At 40.7% G+C, this 27,635-nt stretch overlaps 2 protein-coding genes across 8 annotated transcripts; both read right to left on the bottom strand.

The window, feature by feature from the left end:
* Positions 1-189: 189 nt before the first annotated feature.
* On the bottom strand, positions 190-11,607 carry LOC121195553 (guanine nucleotide-binding protein G(q) subunit alpha-like). 2 transcript variants are annotated; one of them, XM_041059095.1, is made up of 8 exons: positions 11,281-11,607; positions 10,920-11,076; positions 8,535-8,719; positions 4,418-4,572; positions 3,976-4,104; positions 2,785-2,914; positions 2,101-2,254; positions 190-1,750 (listed from the first exon to the last, which is right to left on the bottom strand). In XM_041059095.1, exons 2-8 carry the CDS (start codon positions 11,053-11,055, stop codon positions 1,560-1,562), a joined length of 1,080 nt encoding a protein of 359 aa, XP_040915029.1. In that variant the 5' UTR covers positions 11,056-11,076; positions 11,281-11,607; the 3' UTR covers positions 190-1,559. The 2 variants fall into 2 exon arrangements, with proteins under 2 accessions (XP_040915029.1, XP_040915028.1); XM_041059094.1 differs by having other exon boundaries at positions 11,355-11,607.
* Positions 11,608-11,814: 207 nt separating this feature from the next.
* On the bottom strand, positions 11,815-25,640 carry hnrpkl (heterogeneous nuclear ribonucleoprotein K, like). 6 transcript variants are annotated; one of them, XM_041058814.1, is made up of 16 exons: positions 25,625-25,640; positions 24,165-24,274; positions 23,392-23,489; positions 23,207-23,263; positions 21,828-21,871; positions 20,269-20,341; positions 19,539-19,652; positions 19,209-19,337; positions 18,814-19,121; positions 18,529-18,582; positions 17,897-17,936; positions 15,907-15,922; positions 15,425-15,457; positions 15,236-15,303; positions 14,967-15,136; positions 11,815-14,086 (listed from the first exon to the last, which is right to left on the bottom strand). In XM_041058814.1, exons 2-16 carry the CDS (start codon positions 24,223-24,225, stop codon positions 14,056-14,058), a joined length of 1,296 nt encoding a protein of 431 aa, XP_040914748.1. In that variant the 5' UTR covers positions 24,226-24,274; positions 25,625-25,640; the 3' UTR covers positions 11,815-14,055. The 6 variants fall into 6 exon arrangements, with proteins under 6 accessions (XP_040914748.1, XP_040914751.1, XP_040914750.1 ...); XM_041058817.1 differs by having other exon boundaries at positions 24,165-24,271; positions 25,510-25,630; XM_041058816.1 differs by having other exon boundaries at positions 25,510-25,626.
* Between the last annotated feature and the right edge of the window lie 1,995 nt (positions 25,641-27,635).

Raw genomic sequence — 27,635 nt, 5'->3', positions numbered from 1 at the left:
CAACACTAAAAATATGGACATCTAACAGAAGTGCTGCTGGAGGCTCCAGCCAGATGGATGTATCTCAGAGGAGGATTTCGGGACTGCTCCAGATGAGTTGATTGAGCAGCCAGGAAAACAAACACTTGAATGGCAAACTGAAAGTGTACTGGAGCTGACTTGTAAACAAACTGTGACAAAAAATTAAAATCTGAGCAGCAAATGAACAGCAAAGTGTCCGTTTATTTATCCAATCAGATTACAAAAAACACTAAGACTGCCTTTAAGATATCACAGTGACAGAGAGATAGAACCATAAATTATACCGTACAAATTAGACTGTAATTATTTTTAACAAGAAGAAAAGGGTTGTGTAAACATTAGTGCTGTGGATATGCTCTCAGAAGCTTTTTATGTATGCATTTGATACCTTGAACAGCATATGAATTCATATCAAGAATGCTCTAGTTCAATGCCTCAGAGATCATTTAACATAACAGTTCTCTCTTCAGCAGTTAGCATTTCAACACTGACCTTGAAGCAAACATAGGTGAAAATACCTAGGAAAATACTGTACCATGCGATATTTACACTATGCATCCAGATAAACAATGGGGCAAGCTCTAAAGCCATTTTAGTAAAATAGTTTTAGGCAAGAAAACTACTGAAAAGTCCCTGAACTGAATGAACGCTTTATTCTATAGCTCTGGTACAAGACTTTAAAAAAAGGAATGTGAATGTCTGTTTGAAATGTGTTAAATTACCCCCCCCCCCCCAAAAAAAATCCTGTGCTCACAAAAAGTGGTTTAACTCTGGACAATGCCATCACAGACAAATGCAAAGTGTACGAAGTCAAGTGAAATTTGAAAGTGAAAATGATGATGCCCAACTAAGCGACATACACATGTACAGAGGATCGGCTAATTCTGCAATGCTAATGCCACAACTACTGCTACAAAAGGAACAGTGTGCAAATCATTATCTGTAATAAAATAATAGTCATTAGTGTTAATTTTTACTTGTTTCCCTTTAAGTCACAATACAAACTAAGCAATTAGAGTATTTCAAACAGTTTTTAACTTAAAAAGAAAAAAAACTATGACCAACTTGGATTAGTGATGTGAGGTGCTGCATTGCAGTTAGTCTACACCCACTTCCACAGATTCCCTGAAGGAGAGACCTAGTACATTACCAGTCCTCAGAGGCTTTTGAAGCCACTGAAATACTTTTTTCCCTCTCAATCCGTCAATGTGCATTTATACTGTTTCTGCTCAACAACTTTCGCAAAGAGCTCCTCGAATTTCAGAGTGCATACCATAATAGACTCCTCACTAAGGAGGCACTTTAATTGTCAGGACACACTTCATTATAGCTGGAGACATCCATTTTCAAAGAGCCTAACAGGAAAATTTGAAATACATCAGTAGTACAGTCATTTGGCGACAAGCTCTATAGATTCTCAATTTCCTGTTTTGGATTATAGTGTTCAGTAGCAGTGTGAGGCAAACTGAATCACTGCAGAGCTCTCCTAACTGCCAGCTGTACAAAGCCGATTGAATTACAATGACAGCCCTACCATTTTAAACCAAGTTGTAGACTTCCAGGTTCTCCTGCAAGATGTGGTCCTTCACTGCCCGGAAGACAAATCGAATGTTGTCTGTGTCTGTGGCGCACGTGAAGTGGGAGTAAATTATTTTTTTCACATTTGGATTGAGACTGACAAACATTTTTAAGATGAATTCTTTTCCTGCTTTGACATCCCGCTGGGGACCTGGTGGAAAGAGAGAGAGAGGGCAAAAAACAATACATGAAAGCCACCGGAGTACTTCAGTAGTTATCTAAGGGTTCTAGAATATAAGACAGAATTTTACATTTAAGTGACAGTGTAACTTTTGGCACATAATACAACAAAAAAATCTGGTTAACTTGATTGTCATAAGATTGTCTTATTTCTTCTTCTAAAAAAATGACAGCGTCACTCTAAGTACAGCAAATCTAAATACCAACAACAGACGGATGCTTAATTAAGCTAGAATGGTGTTATTTTCAAAACATAAATGTCATCACGCTCAGCTGAGCATTTTTGATCAGTTTTGTCAAGACTGAACTCTTTTCTCTTACCATTGTATTCAGGGAAGTAGTCGACCAAATGTGAATACATGATTTTCTCCTCCAGTAGATCGATCTTGTTGAGGAACAAGATGACTGAGGACTCTTTGAACCACTTGTAGGTTATGATCGTCCGGAACAAGGCCATGCTTTCCTCCATTCGATTCTTGGAAAATCACATGACACAGACATCTCAGCATGAGCAGAAATATGAAATCAGACATTGTGTTTGAAAGCAGCACTTCAGCGGTGATTGTCTGAGTGAGCAAATTCAATTGGCTGTAATCTCATCAAGTGAACAAGCCTTGCTGAGAGGTGCACTTCGCTGAAGAGAGCGACTAAAGAGCTCCCCCTGCAGATGAACTACATGTACTGCCACAAAGGAGGGTTAAGATGAGGTTTGTCATTGAGGTCAGAAAGAGAGAGAGAGAAAAAAAGGAGAGAAAATGAAAGAAAAAGAGAGAGAGAAAGAAACTAGACTAGTGCTGGACTCTGTAGAGATCTGGGTCATCATCTCCTCCTAAAAGGTTTGGCTATAAACAAGAGAAACAATGTCCCTTTGTATTCCTTCCAGTGATTTTTGATTATCCAAACGCGAGCCCCTTTCTTTCCCATGTACAGACTAACAAGATACATAGGAAGAGACTGGCGTGTAATTGTAGCAGATAATTTTGTAGGCAGCAGGGCACATTTTACCTCATTGGCAGACTCAACGAGGACCTGATCGTACTCGCTGAGCGCCACCAGGAACATGATGGAGGTCACTTTCTCGAAACAGTGAATCCACTTCCTCCTCTCCGAACGCTGGCCACCCACATCCACCATCCTACAGCCACAGACAGTTTTATTTTTCAAATTCTGAGGATATGCTACGTTAATAATAATGCTAATATAACACTTGAGAGTTAACTAGAAGTAATGTGGACATGATGACTAAACAGGAGAGTAACAAGTTCATAAGGTTGTATCTGATAAGTGAACTGTCCTGCAGAATTTAAAGACCAAGCAAAGACAACATTTAGGCTCTATCACAGTTTCACACTTACCAAAATTCTAAATACCAAATATTACCAAATATATCTAAATATCTGGTCTAATATAACCATATCAACATGTTGCTCTAAAATTCACGTTTGCTAAGTGTTGAGAGGCTTTAATGCTTTTATAAACTTTCCTGTGGCAAACAAAAAACTGCCAGCATTTGCATTTATGGCATGAAGGTTAAAGGAATAGAAACTTTGACTTCCCTTAAGTATCTGGTTTCAGAATTAGATCAGAAGCAAGACAGAGAGCCTGCAGACATGCTAGCAGCTGTACTTGGGCACAGCGGTGCTTTAAACTTAGTGCTAACATCAGTATGCTAACACAGTCACATTAACAATGCTAACATGCTGATGCTAACCATGCATAATATTTATCATGGGCACTGTCTTAGTCTAGCATGTTAGCATGCTAACATTTGCCAATTAACACAAAATACAAAGTTCAGCTGAGGCTGATGGGAATGTTATTATGTTTTTTAGATCAAAAATCTAAGTTTTGGTATTAAAAAAACAAACAAACAAAAAAAAAAAACGAATGTCAATTACTTGGTGGCACTAGAGGAAAACTCAGAGGATCATCAAAATCAGTAGGATACATCATCTCAGGACCATGAATGTTTGTACAAAATTTCATGGGAATACACTCCCATCTGGTAATTTCATCTATACACACTGCATGTATTGAACTTAGAGAAAATTAATTAAAGTATGATGTTAGACTACTAATACTACTGTGTACTGTATATTGGCCTTCCTTACTCCCAAATACTTTTTCACAGTTTATGGCTTCAGCTACAATAAAACCACTATGACATAAAACATAACAACAGCATTAAACACTCACCTGAACACCACATTCTCCAGGTCAAAGGGGTACTCTATGATACCTGTTGTGGGCACCCTGACCCTCAGGACATCCTGCTGCGTTGGCAGATAAGCCGGGTCAGCAATTCGCTCCAAGTCATTCAGATAGCTGTGAATAAGGGATGACAACGCACAAACGACACCAGTTAGTTCAATATGGAACCAGCGGAGGGACAATGAGGAGGCATTTATTGTAAAATATACAAGTAATGGAAGTTTCTGTTTCTGCCACTTCACTATTATTAATTACTTATTGAGAATTTAAATTGTGTTTCTTTGATTTTAAACCTTCTGTCAACAACCTTAAATGGAATAACCACTGAACTCACAGCCTCGTGTATATTAAACAGACAACTGGCAGATGAAACAGTGGAAACTATTTGGCAGTGTCAGAGGAGTTATTAGTCTCTGTTTGCACTCACTATTTGGTTGAGTCCGAGAGCTGGTATTCCCTCTTCCGATTGTAACATTCCTGAATCCCTGGGTCACTCCACAGGCTCTTCATGGCATCCGCGTAAGGGTTTGTTAATGTTGTCACTTTCTCCACATCAACCCCACTGACAATACTGGCATTCGCCTGAACGACAACAGAACAACACACCGAAATGAATGACATACGCCAACATTTTCAGAAACCAATATACAGCGTGCTTTTACAGGAAAATGATCTAATGTTTGTATTGTTGTGCACTGTTTTTGAAGCGTTATGAAAAATCGGTTTGGATGTAACGGGTGTGTTGTTTGATTAGTCAGGAAAAAAACAGACCTGTACTCCAACCTGTACAATAGCCTTACAGTGTACAAAAAGCACTTGCAGCTGGACCCACATCTTTGGACTTAGACTTAGGGCTTAAAACAGAATGTGCTGTAATAAAGAACCTGATTTGTGCTTCTAATCTTAGATTAAGGGCGTGATCAAGAATAGTCCAACCACTTCACCTCACCAGCAACAAGTACACAGCTGTGAGAAAAGGCCACCTGTTCTTGTTAAACCTGCTCTGTGAAACCAAATAGCTGATTTACTCACCCTGGTGAATAGAGAGTATAAAAGTCTGTTTCTATGCCAGTTAAACTAATGTGGCTTTTTATTATTTCTGAGACAAGCCAGCAGAGTTAGGTTAGGTTGTCTAAATGTGAACACCAGCAGAACTGCTTCTTAACTGGCTTCAGCCATTGTGTGACTGTGATGAGAGAGGTGATGTCAAACCTTGCTGCGGTGCTACCAAGGCACTGAGAGATCAAATGATTTTAACTTTAACCCTATTCACAGACAGCCTTTAAAGCATATTCGGTCTGATCACAGATGACCAAGAAGCTGAAACACTGGGAAATTGTCTCCAAGTTTCAAGAGATGTACAATACATAGCCTTATTTGTATGTGTAAATGTGTATTGGATTTTCATCAGCATGTTTTTAGCAATCAATTAGTACATCCACAGGTAATTTTCTATGGCTTTTGGAGACCAAAAAAAAAAAAAACAATAGACCAAATGACAGTGTAAACTGTTGCTGGCTAAAACAGTTACTCAACAAAAAATGTATACACCACAAGCTAAGGATGATGTGGGACTACTCGCTCTGTTACAAAAACCATTAGTCAGAGAATCTGCAACCAAGAGATATGTATGACTAGGACCCGAACTTCTCTCGTTTGCAGCATGACCCACTGGCAGCTCCGCTCAAACTGACTTTGTTTCCTGCTGTAATCCCAGACTGTAATCCCCACAGAAAACTGACAGTGGATGTAGCAATGATCTGCTGCTCCCCAACTTCCACAGAGAGTACTTTAACTTTCTCACCTGCTGCTCAGCCTCAGTGTATCTAGTTATTTTCCCTTTCATATTCATTCGCTGACACAGACTTAAAGGCGTCTGTGTGTTTCAGGTCCTCCTGGATTCTGGTTTGTAGACTGATGTCCTATGTCTTCTCAGAATTTCTAATGTCTTACACTTACTGGCCTAACTGATTAATAATAAATGATTAATGATGAATATTTCCCTGACTGCACATCCCTTGTGGTCCCACAGTGCAACAGTTCAGCCAGAAAACACTTAAGTCTCTTTGCTCTCATCTGCTGCTGCTGCTGCTGCTGGGACTTTGGTATCATCACATGGGAGGAGGAACTTTATCAATAGCATCAATAAACAGCCTTATTGTAAACGGTATAATTACAGACATACTGCTATTGCAATTTTGTTGATGGGCAGCTGTGTTTGATGTTCTGATGGTTTCTCCTTCAATGATAAAGGGGAGATTATGACCTTGCCACGATACAGATGTCTAGGAGCTTCCATACCAAGGTAAATTCCAGCGTTATGAAATACATCTGTACACACTGTAAATGGGTTTAACCAGTTTATTGCACCACTGTCAACTCCAAAGAGACCAATATCTGTTTGGTGAGTCATATATCTACACATATTGTAGAAGTCGTAAGTAATTTTCCTATTATTTCTTGCTGCCTGAAATTGCTACCAGAAATTGTGTTCAAAACACCCTGGGAAGTTTATTTTTAGTCAGTATGTTTTAAAAAATATTTCTGGGGGAAGCCATACTCTCTGATGCCTTTCCCTTTTTCGCGCATCTTTTAAAATTGATTTCATGGCTCCTGCTTCAGTGCTTTTATGCTCCCACTCTTTGGAGAAATAATGGGACAAATTTAAAAGAAACTGCTGTGCCAGCATCTGTTTTTCTTTGTTTTTTTTTTTTTAACCACTTTTCTCCCCAATCTGTGCCCTCCTCAAATCAATCAGAAAAATCTTTGCAATTCACTAAAAGCTCACTCTCACATCCAACTCCCTGCAAATATTAAATGCAAGCAGCTGACCGTTTGCCAAGCTCCATCCCCCTACCGTTGCTACACCAGTCAATCTTTTTTCGTAATTTTCAAAAGCGTGGGGCCTTGAGTTCAGATAGAGGTTGAGACAAAAGCAGGTCATTTCTAGCAGGCAAGCACCAATTCTGCAGTGTTAGCATAGCACATTCTATCAGTTGTAACACACTGTCTCCAGCTGATTTTTGTCATGTCTCTGGGTGACTGGTTTGAAATGAGAACCATGTAAAAGGGGTGATGACCCATGTAGAAGACATGCAAATTAAGATACAGTATTGTTCTTGGATTACAGTATAGAGGTAGCTAGCCCCAGTATTATAAGTACATTAGAGAAAATATCCAACCATTCTTTTGTTTAATGAAGGCCTAACCATTTGTGGCTTAGATTACATACTTGGACAAGCAAAGAAGAGCTCGTATTTATGGTTTATTGTTTGTATTTTCAAACAAGTGGCCCTTTTAATGTTATTAAAGAGAATGCACACAGGAGAACGCTGTCTCCAATAACGTCTTTGTCTGGTGGTGTGCTCATTGACCTTGGAAGTAATGCTAACACTGTAGGTGGTAAGCTTGTTAGCCGGGGATACCAACAATTTCAGCTTATGTTAGAACAGATAAACACACTGTTCAATCTATTCCTTACATGTTTCCTGTTGTGTTTTTGGTTTTGTAAAGGCAAAAAAAAGACAATTCTCAAAACTCTGCAGAATATTTCTCTTTCTGCAGCCCCATGCACACCGCTTCTGCATGTGGTGAAACCCAAAACTTGACAGTAGTCTTGCCAACTATTCTCAACAGAAAGTAGATAAAACCTGCTCAAAAAGTCACTAGTTGCCACTAATTAAGTAGTTACTCAGACAAACAATCAACTAAACCTTTGGCTGCCCTCCCCAGCACACAGCTCTGAGCCACAGCCACATGAGAGCTATACTTACTGAGAAATATTGGTGTCTTCTCAAGGGGAAAGAATCAATGTGTTCCCAAAGAACAAAAAAAAGTCACTCAAAAGGGTCTTAAAAGTCACCAAATATAATAAGAATAGGTTTAGTGAATGGTCACTTTTCATACAGGTTTCTCGACCTCTCTGGCCTACAAATGCTTGGCGCTTCAGCACTAATATCTGCATGCTTAGTGCTGTTATTCTGTGAGCTTCCACGCAACACCATCCTCAATAGTGACAAGAAAAACAAAACTGTAACCAGCATGCTGACTCAGACATGGTTAATGCTGCCAAAGGTCCATGACGCCCACATGACACTACATAAGTAAAAGGTCCAGGTAAGGCTGAAACCCAGAGGAGAAGAGTCCACTTCCTGTGTTCTGCGATAGCACAGGGAGTGGGACAGATTCCTGTATAATTAACAGGGCATTCTCTGTCTCTCTTCTTTGTTTGCCTCTTACTTGCTTTTGGCTCAGGAGTACCTGTCTTTACATGCCTGCAGTGTAACACCATGTGTACTTTCCAAAAGACAGCCTACTCTGCAAGTAGGCAAAACTCTGTGGCAGCAGGATTGCAAAACTAAACACTGTTGCAAATTACCAGAAGTACTTCACCCTGAATACACAGTTATACACACGGCAGGCTCTGTCAGTGTACGGGTAAACCTTGCAAGCGCCTCTGAGGGACAGTGTGTGGTAAAACCTCTTCCTCAAAATGTCTGTGTGAAGCAGCAAAGAAGAGACAAAGAAACAGTAGTCTGGTCTACCTTGTTGTGTTCATACTTGTAGGGGATCTGTAATGTGTTCATGGCCTGGATCATGGCCTGCATGGCTGTGAAGATGTTCTGGTAGACCAGCCTGGTGAAGCTTCTCTTGTCCTCCTCAGAATATCCACGGCCATGGATGATCCTCATCTGCTTGATGAAAGTGCTCTTCCCACTTTCACCAGTTCCTGGTCACCAACAGACACATAACATTAGTGTACATGCAAGGACTTAAATGATAAGGCTGGTGTTCTGCTATTTTTTTTGACAAAACGCATTAAAAGACCAAAATCAATTTGGATTTGGTGAGTTAGTGACTATTTTGAGCAGCAGTACACTGTGTGTGGGATCAACGAAAAAATAAACTTTTGGGTCTGTGGATGGCAGTGTCAGTCTGTCAGTCCACCGCTTTTGCCCTGACTGAAATAGCTCAACAACTTTTGAGAAAGATTTGTATAGACAGTGATGTTCCCCTTGGGCTTAACTGCAATCACTTTGGTGATTCCCTGACGTTTCACCTGACGCTACCATTAGATCAGACTTTCAGTTTGTCCAATATGACCAAATACTGTACTTAGCAGTGGCGTGTGGGAACTTTTACAGACAGGCAAGCAGAGCCAAAGACCCAACTATAAGCCCATTCCAGCATCTGTGCATGTGCACAATAATGCCTGCAAGAGCATAACAGATATCAGAACAGTGGAAGTTGAATCAACGGCAGCTTGACAAACACTTGTTTGTAGCTAGCTGTAGCTAGCCAACAGTCAAAGACCCAAGGATTATACACAATGCATATACACAAACAAAAAATATAGAATATGATCAGCCTTATCTCTTAACGATGTCTGTTGGCAAACAAAAGCAAAAGCAAAAGCAACATGTTTTGCCCGTACTGCGTTTGAAGCACTTTCATGTGTCGCTCTTATGCAATCTTCAACTTTCCTAAATTACCATTACCATCATCTGGGTTGTATCTTCTTCACGGGCCTTACGGGCCTCGTGTATACATTATAGAGTCAGGACAGTATTTTGTCATCCCTGACTGACTGACTGTGCGTTTGAAAAAGCTGAACAAGAAGAAGTTGCAGCATTTCCCCCTGTAGCTGACAAAGCTGAAAGGACAGCATTCGCAGAGAGCTTTCCAGCGGTTTCCAGAAGTGAAAATAAAAAGTATGACACTTTAGCACGGACTATAAATCAGGGGTTTTTCAAAGGAGTGTCCACCATTCTACTAATATATTAAAAGGTGGACACTTGATGGGATGATTCAGCATGAAACAAAGTCTTTTAAGATGAAAATTTACAGTTTAAAAGACTTCTTCAAATGATGCAGCCATTGTATTGACAGTGCCGTAACTACCCATCTGACTTTTGAACCTGAGAGGGTGGTTATACATTGATCATGAGTCAGTCATTTTTGAAACCAGAATAAACCTGACCAACGTGACTGCCTTATACCTTCAAATTACTCACAGCATCGCTGATGCATCCTTTGTCCAGTAGCATAAATAAGGCGATGGATTAATCACACATACATACATACATTTACCTGCCAGATGGGACAAATGTCTGTCTACTCAGTAGTTACAATCAGGGGTGGAGGCACATTTACTGTACTTAAGCACGATTTTAAGCTATTGTTGGAATACTGGCGATGCATTAATATGTAAGTAGCATTTTGTTTTTGTCAAGTCAAAACTAATTTAGCAAATGTGTGGTGGAAAGTAAGTAAGCACATTTACTAAACTACTGTACTTTTGGAGGTGCTTGTATTTTACTTGAGTGTGTCCATTTTATGTCACGTTGTACTTGTACTCCCCTACATTTTAGAACAGCTTACTAGTTTCTTAAGATTTCAGATTAAGATTTTACTAGAAAAAACTAATGATACAGTAATGAAGTACACTGTTGAAGATTAAACCAGTGGTTCTCGACTTTTTTGGCTTGTGGCCACTAACAAACGACGAGAACAATCTGAAACATGCATGCATTGATTCTATCTTGTGACAATGTGGAGGGGTAAATTAAATAAATGATTTTTACATCTATATTTGCTGAGTTGACTTAGTTACTTTGCAGCCAAAGTAAGAAAGTAACTGAGTATATTTACTCAAGTACAGAAGTTAAGTAAAGTTTTAAGGTGCTTTAGGTGCTACTTTATACTCCTAAAATATTGTACTTATTACTGCAAAACATTAACAGCTATAGGCACTAGTTACTTTACATATTGAGATTTCACACACAACTTATAAAGCAAAACTTGTATTGTTTTTACAGTGGGATCCTGCTATTTTTACGTATAGGTGCAACATGTGAATACTTGTTCCACCTCTGTTTCTAGCATATCATACAAGTATTAACACGGGGACTTTATTTTTCGTAGCTTACCGAGCAAAAGGAGCTTGAATTCCCGTCGGGCGTCCTTCTTGTCCCGGCGGAGCTGCCTCTCAATTTCATCGTTGATCCTGCGAGCCTCTTTGGCCTCCGGGCTGAGGCAGCAAGCTCCCACGGAGCTCAGAATCATTACTCCTGGATAACACTTCACCTTCCAGGGCACAGACACATACATAATGTTGGTTATACAGGACAGGAAAAGCCCCGAGTGTTCTGAAGTCAATACATTTTGATTAACCCCTCCAGAATGCCCCACTGCGTGCGCCAAAACAGTATTCTCCTGAGCTGGAAACAAGGTTTAACACATGTAAATTCAAGGAAGTAAAGTCGTTATTCTCAAGGCTGTTTGTATTACCTTAATCCTCCCTTGTGAAGAGGAAATTAACTTTGTGCAACAACTTAAAGAGGACTGAAGTAGCGAGTCTTTACCCCTGGTGGCTGAGCTCCGGGCGTGGTGGGCTGAATATGGCGGAGTTTTACATGATAGTGCAACCAAAAGACAGAGAAATGGCAAAAGTCATTGTCCTGGGAAAAGACACGGATCCGTCCGTCACCGTTTCTGGCTTTTGCCGTGGGCGAAGCTCGGTGTTATCCTCTCCCCGGCGTCCAGTTTTGTTAGTCCTGGTCCCCCTCTATTCCTGGGTGAAGACCAACAGTGAAACCATGTGACTGAGGGCTGTGCTCTGATGGGAAACCGTGTGGGCTTTCACTATTACATTATGGGAACAAATTTCCGGTGTTAACTAGTAAACTACGGATGCATGTGACAGTTAGAGCAACAGGCTGACACACCACCTTCTCTGGAAATCAAGTGCAACCAGTACATGAACTACACACACAGATTTCTTCTGTCTCCGATGAAATAAAGAAAAAAAAATCATCTTACGTTTATTGAACTGTAACACAGACTTTATTTACTCAACACCTGCAGGTACTACAGATATCAGACACAGAAATACAGATATGACCGGACAGAAAGCACCACTCATGGACTCGCAAAGCTGTATGCTCCTCACATCCAACTGCATTTTAGGAGATCATCAAAAAAAAGCTTACAAATTACAAACAAGACTTTTATGCAAGAATAAATGGATCTAACAGATCAGATATTAAGGTTGCATTGCAGCGAAGTCCATCCAAGTGAGTGGCAGAAAATAAATCTAATAACGACAGAGAAAAAAAAACAAAGAAAGAAAAAAGAAAAAATTTACCAAACCTGCCTTTTGGCTCCATCTCCTTCTGAGAAAGCAGAAAGTAGTCTGGGCCAACCTAACCACTCATGAAATTAACGACTTCTATGTAAATATATACACACACACACTTTATACAGATCCTTGACTTTCAATGAAAAACAAAATTTCTTAAAATTTTCTTTTTTGCTATATCACACTGGCACATTTATCCCAATTTACAGCAAAAGTTTGACATTTTGGGAATATATTTATTTATTTATTTTGTGGCAGAGAGTTCACTTAAGATGAGATACTACTCTCATTTAGGTCTCATGAGCATAATAATGTTCAGAAATTAACAGTTTATACCTCATTTGTGCATTCCATATAAAACCCAAACTGTATAAATGACAATTAGCTTAGCCGTTTTATGAGTACTATCAGATTTAACTGGAAGAACTGCTAAATCAGAGCCTGGAACCCACCCAGTCATCATAAAAGTAGGCTACTTTTTAATATTCTTCTAAGAGAGGGCTGCTTCTCCAGCCTATGAGTTTAGTTTTCAGTGTAATTCAATTATTTAAACATTAAAACTCTTCTTTTATATGAACGGATGTAAACTTTAACAAGAAACAGGCCTGAATTTAATGAGTTAAGCTGTGGGTTCAAACTTGAGCCAAGATTTATTTTTCTACCCATTATTATAATTTGGGATTCAAGGAATAAGGATGAGCTTTTTTTCACTATTTACTGGCATTTTATCCACTTAATCAATTGACTATTAAAGAAAATAATCATCAGATGTATGTAAATGATTGTAGTTCGCAGCCTTTCAGTACTTCTATAGTGAACATAATACGACCCTGTCAGAGGTTTTATGTGTGTTAATTACCTCACAGAAAAAATGGAAGTAATCTGATACAATAGAAATTTACAACAAACAAGCTAAATATAAACTATAACAGTTAAGGTATTAAGACTGGATTTTGACAGAGTCCCTCTATAAGACAAGGCCACAAGACGGAGGATGGAGGACTCATCATAGCATATATTTTACTTGAGTGGTGTGAAATTCTAATAAATTAGTGATTAATCAAATTGTGTAGATAACAACTGATTTGGGCTTTTTTGGGGCGCCTGTGCAGCTGCAGTCTTTATTTACCTAGAATTCATGGCAAATTAGTCCTACTTAAGACTCAAGAACAAGGCAGCCTTGTGCTATGGATGAACATGGCATCTATCTTTCGTCTATTAGTTTGATCTAAGCCACAAACAAAGTCTATCTGTGAAAATGGCCGAAGAGAATGGTATCAAACTTGTCATCTAAAACTCTGAGCCAGAAACAAATACGTATATTTCCTAAAATGTCGAGCTATTGCTATAAAGTCCATTTTACAAAAAGCACTTTATTTTAAAGTGGAAAAGGGTGTTGAATGTTGTGTAAAAATTAAAGTAATAAAGTTTATTTAAATGGTTCTTTAACCATTCTTCAGACCATGCATCTTCATTTGGAGGGGGTGCTTCAATGTTTGACGGGGAAAAAAAACAAAAACCTATAAATCACATCATGTTCCTTACAAAAAGATTACATTCTGCATGCTGTACTGAAATGAGGGAGATAAGGGGCAGCTCACAACACAGAAAGTTATCACACAGATGAGTTTACTCCAATGACGGCACAAGAATCTCCCAGAAAATAATTACACCAGCACAGAAATGTGGTTGACTCCTTGTTTGCTGTTTGACAGCTTAAGATTTTTCAAAACTCCTCTAAATAAAATTTCCAATGTATAGATAGGTGGTGTAGTGTGTGATAGTGTGTGATAGTGTGTGATAGTGTGTGTGTGTGGGGGGGGGGGGGGGGCACATCTACCCAAAGCAGAGGAATGTAGGCTCTGAATAGAAGGAGCAAACAGTATGGCAGCATGGCTTCACTCTTCTTCTTCACATCCTTCGTCCTAAAAGAACCGACCGGAGTACTGCCTCACACTGAAATAAGAAACAGATAACGGTAAGGGCATTTCATGATAACATTAAAGATATTTAACAGGAACGTGACATGGGTCAGGTGCTGTTAATGCTGGATGCTGCAAACTTTAAGACATTTTTCATGTGCAGCACAATCACAAGTTCTAAAAAGTATGCCAAGGTCAAGGCTGAAAATAAATTCTGCCTGCAAGAAGCAACATGACTGCTGAGACCAGCTTAGCCATTTAGTGACAGAGGAAAAGGAAAAGTGTGTGAACTGAAAACTCCTCAGGATGAAATGTTGGTATAAGAAGCTCAACACCCTTATGTTCTGGCATAATATACAAAATTTCAACATTTATCTAAGTCAGTACAATGGTTTACCAAGTAAAAATCCAAGATATTGTCCTTACAGTTTAAAAAGAGTAAAAACCAGCAGATCCTCACAGTAAAGAAGCTGGAAACATAAAGAGTGTGCCTGAAAGCTGCAGAATAATTTTGTATTAGTCAACTAATCAATTAATGGAACAGTTGTTTCAGCTCCAGGCACAATTAGCAACATTCTGATGTCCAGGTCTTGTCTCTGATTTTGGTCGACTTCTGGGGCAAAAGCTACGGAAGCAGTAGTAACAGTGGCATCAGTACGTAGTGTGTAGTACAATTAATATTGCAGCAGCTATGGTCACTATAGGAACAAATGTATTTTGTGTTTTATCTATTGTTAAGACTGTGTGTGTTCTAAGACAAATCTACCCTTTGGGACAGTAAAGTGGAAGGTAACTATTCAATGCAGCAACTACTAAACTGTTTGCTTCCATCCAGGGGTGAAGGGGCAAGCAGGCCATCAGAGGAGACCATGCTGCTCCAGTGTCATGATTTAGGGTTTCACAGAAGCACATGCCTGTTCTGCAGCAGATACTGGGCGTTCTGGATCTGGTCCTGTGTTCCTGTGATGGTGATGATGCGGTCCTCAGAGCCCTCTAGTGGTTCATCAATCTTGATGGATGCCCCAGACTCATGGCGGATCTGCTTGATCCTCTGGCCACCCTTACCAATGATGGACCCAGCCAGCTGCGCAACAACCAAATGGATTTAGAAGTGAAGTGCTTTCTCTGTCCTTCTTCACTGCCACAGTCATGTGTTTTGAGAGTGATTAGATGCCTTACTTACATCTTTTGGGATGGTGACTTGTGTTGTGATGACTGGGCCTCCTATATCACTGTATGACCCTCTACCACCTACGAAAGAAAGCACATTTAGGGTGATTTTGTCTTTAGCTAAAGCGTGAAACAACACCAAACAATCCCTTTAGGTTAGGGAAACAAGACACTGGGACAGTAACAATCCATCCCCACTCACCAGACTGAAAGTGCTCCCAGGAAGAGTTGTTGTCTTTGAAAACATTGAAAAGGAAACAAGGAAAGTGAAAAATGAAGATACACCATTGGGACAAAGACAGGAGAAAGTGTGATAGTAAACAAGAAATACAGCCAGAAAGTTTTCCCTCTGTGTGCTCTTACAAGGAACGTATAGAACAATTACACTTTTTGTTTTTTTGTTTTTTTTTTTAATGGAAAATGTTAATTCACATCCAAGGGTGTGTTGACATGTCAAAATTTGCAGCCAATGCTTTAAAACATGGTTTTCAACAAATGAGCATTACCGTTAATTCTTGAATAAAAATTAAAATCTAATTTTTACGAAATTATCCAGAACATTCTTAAAAAATAAGTGTAACGCAAAATGAAACGTCTGTCTACTCCAATGCTAAGTAAAGTAGGCCAAAGATAAACCAAAACTATGAAAATAAAACCTGAGTCAACAGGATTTTCAACACTCACCATATCCGCCTCCACTCTGCGTGTCAGGATCAATTGGAGAAAAAAAAAACATGAAACTGTTTTAATGTCACAATAATGAGAGCATGAGCACCTTTTAAAATTATCTGCACAACAAGAAGACACAAACTCTGTATCCATTCTATAATATTACAAACAACCGTGGTCAGTACTGGGTAGGATGGATTCTTGTATCCAGAACAGCCTGAATTATCTGAGGCAGCGATTCAGCAAGGTGCTGGAAAAGTTCCACGAGGATCTGAGTCAGTACAGATTCCACAGCATTAAGCACTGCACATTTTTCAGCAACATTCATGTCTCAAATATCCCCAAACATCCCATTCCACTTTATCTGAAACGTGCACTGAGACATTATTAAGTAACTTGTGGGCCATCCTGAGATGATGAGTTTTTTTTTTCTGGAATTTTTCATATGAAAAAACTGCAATGAAAGGATACACCTGTTTTTGAATAATGTAACGATGGCTTAAAAGACCCCTTTAAAGATTCCCACAGTGGCAGACACAGTCACTGATGCTTAGCACCTGAAAGCGTCATCAGTTAAACTGGGAGTTCAACATGCAGGATCTATTAGGAGGAAAACTAACAGCTGCAGCAGCTGCAGACATGTTGATGTGTGCCATCTGAAGGCAAGGAAACAAATACCTTCAGCAATTTTGACACTTGTGCCGCCTCTGGGCAATGATTGCTAGAACTGCATTTTTTTTTCTTTTGATAGCTGCTGTGTGTCTATGTTTTCTATTTTACAGTTTCATCCTGCAGAATATTTCTGCTGAATACTGAGAAGACTAGAGAGTTCACACTGCTCTCGGACTTCTGGTTACTTTGAAGAGGGGTGCTTAGTAGATTTGTATTTGTCCTAAGAAAAAAAACAGCATGAGGTGGGATTCAGATGCAATGAGTACAAACATAAAAGTATTTGCAATGTAAAGATAAAGGTTGAATGGGAAGATTCCAAAATTATTAGACATTTTAAGGACTACATCATTGCACTGTTTCACATTAAAGCAGTCACAGACGGCAACTCGGACATTAGCACATCAAGAACTGGGTCAAAATATTCAACTTCACTGCTTCAGCTTTCAACAATCTGGGATATTACTTCTTTTTTTTTATAGATGTGGTTCATCATGGTGCTAATTTTACCAATGCAGTAATTGCCCACATTTAGGACATTTTAATGCACAGTAATAATTTGCCTTAACCCCATAAAGCCATCTCTGACAATTCAAACTGTAATGGAAACGCTTAGTTAGAATTAAGACAAGGTCATCAACTAAATATTCAACGTAAATAAAAACATTAACATTTTTGCTCAATGCTTGAGTTAACACTTTGCAGTCTTATACATTCCCATTTGCATTAAGCCAGATATTGTATTTATGAACCTTTCAGATGAGCAAAAGAAAAGTGATACACTTCCTTTGTCGTCTAAAACTTCCTCCTTATCCAGTTTAAGTAATTTTTCATCTCTTGATGCTCTTACTGCTGAAATTTATTTGCATTTTGATAAGCAAAACCAAAGTGTTGTTTACAAGTGAAGATTCATGCTGTGCTTCAAGAATTCAATGACATCTATTGGTATTTATCAAATTAAATGTATTCTTTGCCTTCCTATTGGAGCAGTTTGATTGCAGCTAAGACCTGAAGGGAACCTGTTCAGGAATTGCTTTGGTTTCAGCTCAAGTTCATTTGCTAGCCTGGTGGATCTCTGTACTACGTACTCAGCTGCTCTGCCGTAACCAAGGAGACAACTGTTGCCAGGCAACAACAGGCCTAGATCAGTGTGCGTACACAGTGAAAAAGCAGCACTGTGTCCGTGCCTCTGTGCTTGTACTACACTCAGAAAAAGGAATTCCAATCATCACATCTGAAATGAAATTCACAAACACCTGCTACACAACTAGGAAGCTTCAACTGTACAGTTCAGCTTAGCATTACGGGAGCACCTGTAAACACAGGCGGCACTCACCATGCTGTCATAACGGTCTCCTCCTCGGCCTCTTCTGTCACTACACACAAAAAGGTATGCATTAATATAGTTTATCCTCTCTGCAGGACACTTAACGCCACAGCATCGAGCAGGTCACTGCTGTAAGACTGGTATTTAGAAAGCTGTGAGTGTGAAAGGACATGCAGACTCTACAGATGACCTGTGATCAGACTCTGAATCAGGGCTGGTGGGTTGACAGTCTGCTCCTTAGCAGCTTTCACTGATATCTGTTGCTGTACTATGGGAGAAATTACATTAACATAAATTCTCAAATATTTACCTCTGTGGCAGAGAGAGCCTGGCCCTTATTCAGGAATGGATTATATTAGAGACTAGCCTTTGTTTTTTACTTCCCCTGTTCGCCAGTTGATACAAATTCAAAACTTCCTTGTTCTTTACCCGTTGTCTTGATAAATTCACTGTAATGTCTACTTCCATAGCTCTAATTCATCAGTACAGCAAGAGTCATGTCAGTTTCACTTCCCCCAAATCATGTATAAAACTTCCTTCAGAATTTTCACATGAAAACTTCCCATTACAGGCAGACTTTGGGCTATGATTTGAAAAGCAGCTTTTATATGATAACTTAGGGTGATAACAATCTTACTCACCTTGGTCTGTCGTCCATGCTGCTGTGGTAGCTGCCATGTGAGAACCTGTCTCCCCTGCAGACAATGACAAGACAAGGAAAGTGTATTGGAAGAATAAAATAAAAATGACCTACTTTATCTAAACAACTAGAATCTAAATCTCATCTTCACACCTGCTTTTCACAAATATGGACTGACTTGTTGATTGGACAATTCTGGCGACAGTCATTTGCCATCATCATTTGTTTTAACCAAATCAAACAGGTTAGGCGTAAAAGCCACCAAAGTAAGTGGGCCCCTACTCACCCTCCTCTTGGCGGCGGAGGTGGGGGAAGAGGCAAGTTACGTGCTCGGCTGCCACCTCGTCCACCTCTGCTCAGCGGTGGTGGAGGACCCCGACGGGGGCTCATGTCGTCGTAGTCCCTTCTGGAGGGAGGCAGGGGTCTGTTGCCACGAACGGGGGGCATGCGCTCAAAGCCTCCACGCACACGAATGGGGAAGCCACCAATGGGTCGTCTGCCTCTCTCCTCGAATAACATGGTGAAACCTCCATAGTCGTATGTCTCGTCATAGAAATTAGGGTCATAAGGCTGGGCACGACCTTTGATTGGCGCCTGCAAAATGAGGTCAAATGAAATTAAAGAGAAGAGATTGTAAAGGAAAGCTGAGGCTTTAAGCAGATCTCAGGACTGTAAACTCACCTCTGACACCAGCTCCAGGATAACTTTTATACATTCAATGACGCGTTCTGGCTTTCCTCCCACCAAGACGACTCTGTCAGTGGAGTGTGGACAGCACTCCTGGAACAACTTGATGGTGGTCTGGGTGTTCTGACACACAGAAAGGTGAATATGTACAATCAACTTTCAACTTGAAATCAACTTTTATTGCTTTGCTACTGAACAGGTAAAAACACGATCTTCCCTTAAATCCTAAAATCATAAAACTATGTTTCTAACAAGTTATCTACAGGTCAGCTGTTGGTGCAGAGCATAATGGCGAGGCTTCTGCTAATCTGGGCTCTGTCCTACCTCTCTCAGCTCCTTTATCTTGGCACCTTTCACCCCGATGATGCCCCCTGCCAAGCTCTGATGGATCAGCAGTCGAAGCTCGGAGTCAAAATCAATCCCGCTGTAATGCTGGTACTACAGAAACACAACAAGAGATCAGTAACATCAGTAGGGTCTGTAACTTCTCCTACAGCTGATTAACAAAGCATTTTCCAATTTTCTATGTTGCCAGTGTGAAAAAAAAAACAACAAAATAATGGCAATCCTACAGTATGTAAACCCAACATGTGAAAAGATTTCTTCCTACTTTGGTTAATTGCTGCAACACCATGGTGGCAGTTATGGCAGAGATGCCATTTGGAAAATATATCCAAGTTCAATGAAAAGTAAAATGTGTACACTATTATTACTATTACACAAACCAACTAACTGATTGAGGCAGCGGTAGACCAGGAACTCCCATGTTATGTGAGGTAAAATTGTTGTTTTTGCCAATTAAGTATGGTAGTTATAGCTGTTTTTTGGTTTAACAAAAAAGATCTTACTCATGAAATCAAAGCCTATCAGTGGCAAACAAGTAGAATTCCATTATAAAGTGAAGTTCAGTCTCATATATATTTATGACCAAATTTTTGTCTGTTCTATTAATTCCAACGTGGTATATATTTCAAAAGGCAGAGTCATCAATCATCCCGGGCTGCCCTCTGCTCAAGTACACATAATTAACAAGCTAATTAACATGGTGGCTCACCTCCTCTAGAGTTGGTATGATTTTCAGCAGAATCTCTCCTATAGTGTCGATGCTGGCGTTCACACTCAGGATCCTGTCAGGAACCATTTTGGCCCAAAAGGAAGCAAGGCGTTACAAGGGGGACAAAAAACAGAAAACGAAACAAAACCTGATAAAAAAAAAAAAACAAACAACAACAACAGCACATACATGAGAAGCAGTCCAGAAAACAGTTACAGAGAGACTTACAAAATATTTCCCACTAAAATGGAAAAATTAAGACTGCTTCATACTACGCACCAGGGTGGAAAATTAGCACCGGCCACCAGCCGAATTCACGAAAGTGGCTGGTAGATCTCAGACACAAAATACTGATTTACTATTGAGCGGCTGGCGAATTTGAACATTCATCTGTCAGTGGCTGGTAGATGTTCACAAAGTTAATTTCCCACCCTGTTACGGATAATTATAACTTTTCCCCAACACTAAACTGATTAAATAATAAGCTGACATGCACTCAGTCTAATATTATTTTCAAGAGAAGCCTCGGGAGGATTGGCAGATTCAGAACGGCTCAAATTAACGTGAGACTGGCCACACAGATTTGGGGGAGGGGCTGTGAGAGAGAGAGAGAGAGAGAGAGAGAGAGAGAGAGAGATCTTCTATAACCATCCCACCACCAGCAAGTTGAAGAAAAGGAACGTAACAAACTGAAACAATAATTTGCCATGACAATTGCGCCACCATCACACCTTCATTGTGACCAGGGAGGTTGGGGGGAGAAAGGAAAGGTGGGGAGGAGAGGACTTGGGGCTGAGGTGAGGAGGAGACGAGGTGGGCAGTAGAAAAGAGTTACAGAGCAGAGGAGTTGAGGTGGGGAAGGAAATGTGAGTGATTACCAACTACTCTGTGGCACAGGACAAGAGCAGGGGTGGGGTGGGGGGGTATGAAAGGTTTGGCAGGCAGCTCTGATCTGATGTGGCCTGAGAGAAATTTAACAGAAGGGATGCAGCACAATGAAATAAAGAGACGACATTAATGACTGACAAAGTGGGGGACGGAGCCTCAAGACAAGAGCCAGTGCTCTCTCAAAAAGATCATGAACAGTGATGCTGAAAGTGGGGGAAGTGGGGGGAGGAGTAGGCAGGGTGGGGGGGAAGGCGGGGGGAGTCGGAGGTAAGGGGGCCAGGTGGGCCACAGAGGACAGAGCGAGAAAAAGATGTCTGCTTTCCACACGCTTCATGATAAAATTAAACATCACAGCAAGGAAAAACAACATCCAACAGCTGTGTTGCTAACCATAAAATACCAACTACTTGGTAGTGGGTTGTCAGTGATTCTCTGCATGGACAATAAACTGTAATGACAAAAAGTCCAACTCAATGGAGATGCTTAAAATGGACAGAAAAATCAAAAGGAACAATACACGTCTCTTACAAGTGGAGGAGGGGGGTGTTTGGGGGATGGGGAGTATATTCTCATGTATATAAAAATGTTAAAATGAAACAGAAGGCAGGTTATCAAAGACATGTCTTTCACTGTTCTAATCAGGCAGTGAGGCAATAACTGGTGGGACATACCGCTCTGGGCCACTGCTGTCTGGGACTGATACACTGGCATTGTACTGCATGGGCCGAGGTGGTGGTGGTGGTGGTTGTGGTGGTGGTTGTGGTGGAGGAGGTTGGCATTGGGCGGGGGCATTCAATCACAAGATGTCAAGTAAGGCGCCCGTTTAAGGAGGGGCACGGTTTATGGGCGGGGCCAACCGGGAGTGTCAGGTGGGCGGGCGGGCGTTCAGGGGCGGGCGGAGGTTGGGCCAACGTCAAGGTGGGCAACGCAGGAGGGGCATGTCGATCCAGTACATGGGCAACGGAGGAAGGTGGCCAAAAATAAAAACAAAAAAAGTAAAGGAGAAGGGAAGAGGGGGAGAAGGAATACATTTTTAATTGAATACACGCTATACTTTGTCCCAAAAGTGAAGAGAAAGTGAGAGACTTGAAACTGTGGTGAGTGAAGAAGAACAGGAGGTGTGACCTGGACAAAGATATGTTCAATAAACAGTCTGCAGAGATTTACGTCCCAGCAAAAAAAGACTACGTCCACTCAGGCTTTCAAGCACCTGTTGTCACTTCAAGGTCAAACATAGCTTCAACACTGTGAAGGGAACTGGAATCAGGTTGAAACTCACAAGAGGATTGGGAACAAAATCCAACAGCTCTGTCTAGCAGGGTCTGCCTTGTCTGTCCACATGAGCCAACTTGGTTTAATCGCCTAACAGTGGATGTCAATTCTTGAATTCTTGGGAACTTAGGTCTGGACCGTCATGATTTAAATGTCTGTCAACAGCATTTAAAGGTACTATATGTAACATTCAGAAAACCCTTGTTATTTATGACACCGGTGGCCATTAAGTGAACTGCAGTCAGAACCCTGTTGCTTGAACTCCATAGGTAGGTGTGAGCGAGCATCCTGAGCACTGGCCTAACCTAACCCATTCACGTTGCGCAATATAGTGATACGTCGGTGTTAGCTAGCTAGCCAGGTGAGTATCTACAAAGTAAGGTGCTAAAGAACATATTTTTTGTTTTGGGCTGGGAGCTGGTTGTATGTTGATGTTAGCGGACTCCAGGCATTAAGGCAAAGCACTTGGGAGCAAGAATAAATGTCACATCCTTTGGATTTACCTTGAAAATTTATCCCCAGTGCATGGAAATCAAGAAATCAGTCCACAAACTGTTATAGGCAACCAAGAAAGTCGGGGATGGTTTTATGTTACGCTCCATTCACACACAGGTGGCAAAAAAGCAACACTACCTATTCTTACATATAGCACCTTTAAACATAGCACAGCTGTTAGGTCCAAAACAACCTATGCAGATTCTGCAACAGAAGGGGCATTAGCCAACTAAATTTTCTCTTCAGCTGCAGAAATGTTAGCAGCATTTTATCTGCTACTCACGTCTGTGCGTAGGGCTTTTATGTTCTTTCCACCCTTTCCAATAACAGCACCAGCATTCTGTGAAGAAAGAGAAGATTTTCCTTAAAAAAAAATAAAAATCTTTTGAGCAACAGCGAAAAAAAAAAAAACAGCAGTGTGGCCCAACAACTAATGTGGCTCACTCTGTGAATTAAATAGGTTTTTACTTTGCTCTGAAGCAGCACGCGCAGCTCCACCATCTCGTCTGTGTTGCGCGAACGTTTGAAGGCTTGCTCCTCATCCATATCCTCAGCTGGGCGTTTACCTGAAAGGGAAGACAATTCAGCTCAAACACGAGACAAGCAGTCTTTCTGTGCAAGAAATTCATCGTTTACAAAAGACATCTAGGGTAATAACTTTAAGCCTACTGTGCAGAACTGGACAATTTCCAACTTTGGCACTCCAGCATGTCAGTATAAAGAAAACGTAGGACTATGGAATATTTTGAATTAAATAGCAAAGAGAACCAAATTACTGTCACTGGCTACAGCCAACGAAGGGTTAATAGAAGTTACAAAAATAAAAATACATGGCAAGTGCTAGGTCTACAGTATGTTCCTCCCCAAGAATGGGTTTCATTCAGCAGCCAACTGTATCCTGGAATATGTCCAGCACCACCATGTACCCTTCCTGGATTAAAACACGGGCAGGTCTGCTCAGGGCCCACAGAACAGCAGTATCTTGGACAGGAGAATCCCTCAACCATCTGACATGTCCACATGCTATGTCGAGGAAGCCAGAAAATTTCATTTTTATTTTTTATTTTTTTCTCCCTTGAGTGGACTAATTAGCTGATTTATCTACACACTCTACTTCAAGCTGGATATAACCCTAGACAGTTTATTTTCTTCTTATTGCGTGCGTTCATTCATGTGGTTTACATTATAGTCCTGAATGGATGGTTTTCTCTTTGTCACAAAGAAAACATGTATGATCTTACTATTTGTGTCAGTGTTGCTGAATGTGATGTCTTCGTCCTGCTGTTCGATTTTCACCTCCATTGTCTTGCACCTGCAGAAGAATGCAAACAGGCTCCTCTCCCTGGATCTGCTAAGAGAGGAGGCAACAACACAATAAGTCGGGCCACATACTGTATATTCAAAGAGAAATCTGATCAAACATTCTGATTAGTGCTGCAATTAACTATTATTTTTACTATCAGTTAATCTGCCAATCATTCTCTTCAGAAATCGATTAATCATTTAATAATAGTGAAAAATGTCCATCACAATTCCCCACAGACCAGTCTGACATCTTTGAGTGTCTTGTTTTGACCAACTAACAGTCTAAAACCCAAAGATATGAGGAAAACTAGCAAGTCCTTACAAATTAGATGACTTGGAACCAAACATTGTTTAGCAACTTGCCTGATAAATGACTGAAACAATTAAATCAGCCATCGAACTAGCTGTAGATTATTTTTCAGTCTATCTGCTACTGATTTAAGAGTTTCAAGTGCAGCTAGGAACGACAGATCATATATAATATCATGAGTCAAATATACATTTAGCAGCATGTGTGTTGTCTGATTGGTTAAACACTGTAACAGTCTGAATCTAGGATTGAACACACTGGTATACACATGCAGTCCACCTACATGCACTGCCCACTGTTGATAGCTGAACACTGCAATAGCAATCTGCAGATTTGCAAACAGTACTCCTGTACTGAGGCCCTGCCAAACTTAAAGGGAGATGCTGGTCAACGCCTACATATCTTAGGAATTAGCAGCACCCATTTTAACTGTTATGGGTTTATCAAGAGAAGCCACGGCCACCCCAATGTTTGGATCAGGGTCTTCAGAAAACACATATTCATAGGCGCATTTGTGGGGCTCTTAACGCACTGTAACTTGTTATATCTAAGCCATTTACGTCCAACTAAATCCAAAACAGCTACCGGGGGAAAGGAAACTGCGCAGTTCCTTACACGTAAAAGGAAAATGTGTTTGTCACCTGATGTGTCTGCCTGCACACAGAAGTTAGCTAGCTTCTCTGCGGCGTTGCTAAGTTGACATAAGGTTACTTTGCTATGCTAGCAGCTCTGCCAAGCTAGCCCGTCGATTTCTGTGGCTTTTGCGAGGCGCGTCTACCAGCTTCAGTGTACACGTTGCGACTGTACAACACTCACCATCGACAAACAACATGAACACAACCGAGCAAATCCGGCTATGCTTCTAATGTCAGCGGTGAGATCTGAATATAGCCACCGTAGCTAGCTAACAGCGTACGTGACGCGACGTTATGTTTCCGAGCTACGAAAATATAACGGTAAGGAAAACAAACCTGCAGTAAAACCACGTTCACTGCGGTCCAACACGGTTCCCTCGCCCTGAAACGTTCGCACGTTTTCAGCATGGAGAGAAGACACTGTGGGTGAGCTCGATTCGTCGACACTCACCCAGTGGTTTGCTTCTTTTGCCTGTCAAGCCAACACAGGCGGGCGGGGCTAACGCATTTCAAAGTCACCGAAGTGGATCGATGAACCCGTATGGTCATGCAAGAACAAGTTATCAAACTCTCCCTGTATCGTGGGAGCTGTAGTCCCGAGTACAGGCTCACAGGCAGCTCCTCTGTCTGTTACCCCGCCTCCTCCGGCCGACACCCCCATCTACCTCCAATAACCACTGTGTGACAGGCTGAGGGTTTTCATGTTCTAAGTGTTGACTGTCAGGTTGGTTTATAGATTGTTGAAAGTTTGGTTTCCTTTGGTTTCCACTGCTGGGTTTCAGTTTAATACATTCCCAAGGGAAATTTATTACGCCAGCCCTTGACGGACCCAATAAAAATCACGAAGTTATCCACTGGTTCCACTGGTTTTGGAAATTTGGTTAGTTTCATTTTAACAGAGGAGGTGTGGTTGCAGGACTTAATAAAATTTGGAGGTGGCAAGGTAAATATTCAGAAGGCGGTAGGTGGGGGAAACTGTTGGGGTCCATGGGAAATAACCTTAACAGGTGATTGTTACCTATGAGCTGATCAACCTCCTAGGGAGCCTGGGGCAAAATTTGGGGCTTCTGTTGAGTCCCATGGAGCATGGCACATTTAAGGATGCATGGTGAAAGGCCATAAATGATTGCACTGAGAGTAGAGGATGACAGATTTGTCTGCAGGCTCTTAACAAAAAAAGAACATGCTTTTCAGCAAAAGTACGTTAAAATGTATTTTTATAACTTTTCTTAACATGCACATGTGGAACAGTAATTCGCCAGGTCAAGACAACCTTGTCAAAAACCTTTTAACAGTCACATGAAAAGTTGAAGACCTACGGAGCAGCAACAATAAAAACCTGCAAATTATCACAATGACTTGGAAGTCCTTAATCTTAAGCACCTGCACCAGCTCTGAGTTCAAACAGCTCTACTGCCAGGCTAATTTCATTCTTACATCATTTATGCCAGATGTTGATGAAATCAAGTTCAGTCTCGTTCATGTCTAGAAGGACCCAAAAAAATATTTTGTTGATTTCATAACCAAATGCAACTCATGAATCCTGTGTGGAGATTACAGTTTTAGAAAACTAAACTGAGAGTTAGTGGATGGTACAAGGATGTAGATCAGTGGGCTGAGTCACAGCTGTATCACTCCACGCAAGGTTCAAGACAAGTCTGCCACCAGCTGGTCCAGGAAGCAGTAGGAGCAGAGATAGAGGAGTGGCACTAAACTAAATGTAGAAGAGGAAAGTCCCCTTGGCATGGCATCAACAAAAGTCTAAGTGTGCTAAGCACATCACTCCTACACATAAATCTTCCTGTGCACCACATGTAGGGGGTTTTCCAGATAAAAACATCATCTAGGCTTCAAGCAGTGGAAATTTTAAAATGATAAATTGGAAAAAAAAACAAAAAACTGATTTACAGTTCAATGAAATAAAAAATATGTTTTGAATTCACAAGTCATTTCCTCTTCTTCAAAAGAAAGCACAGTTGACCGAGAGCTAATGATCTTCATTACTCATCCTGTTGCTTTTGATTACAAGAAATTGAACCTTTGCAGCCGATGTGCAGTGCAACTACATTTTCTAGTTTTTCTGCAGTGATAAAAAGATAAGACCATGAGATCAGACTTGCTAATCTGGAGCCACCACCTCACTGCCCATTTACTCTAAACCAGGAGCCTGAATTATGTCCATACTTGATCTATTTTAAACATCCTTTTTCTCGTAGTATTGCCATGCTCCTTCAGATATAGGCAAGGATCTATTGCAAAATAAAGAGCTCTCTTCCCTCTCCTATACTCTGAGGTTACCATGGAGACAGATATAATTCAGTTCTTGATGTTTCTCATAAAAAAAAAAAAAAGCCTGCGTACATATTTTCATCTGCAACCATAGCGACACTTGACATTGTCCGCGCTAGGCTATTTGTAAAAAGCAAGTCACCATAGCGACACTAACCATCCAGGCTGTGTCA

This window comes from Toxotes jaculatrix, chromosome 16 (assembly GCF_017976425.1).
Source record: "Toxotes jaculatrix isolate fToxJac2 chromosome 16, fToxJac2.pri, whole genome shotgun sequence".
NCBI lineage: Eukaryota > Metazoa > Chordata > Actinopteri > Toxotidae > Toxotes > Toxotes jaculatrix.
The sequence above is the reverse complement of the archived record's forward strand: the minus strand, read 5'-3'. Positions and strand labels throughout refer to the sequence as shown.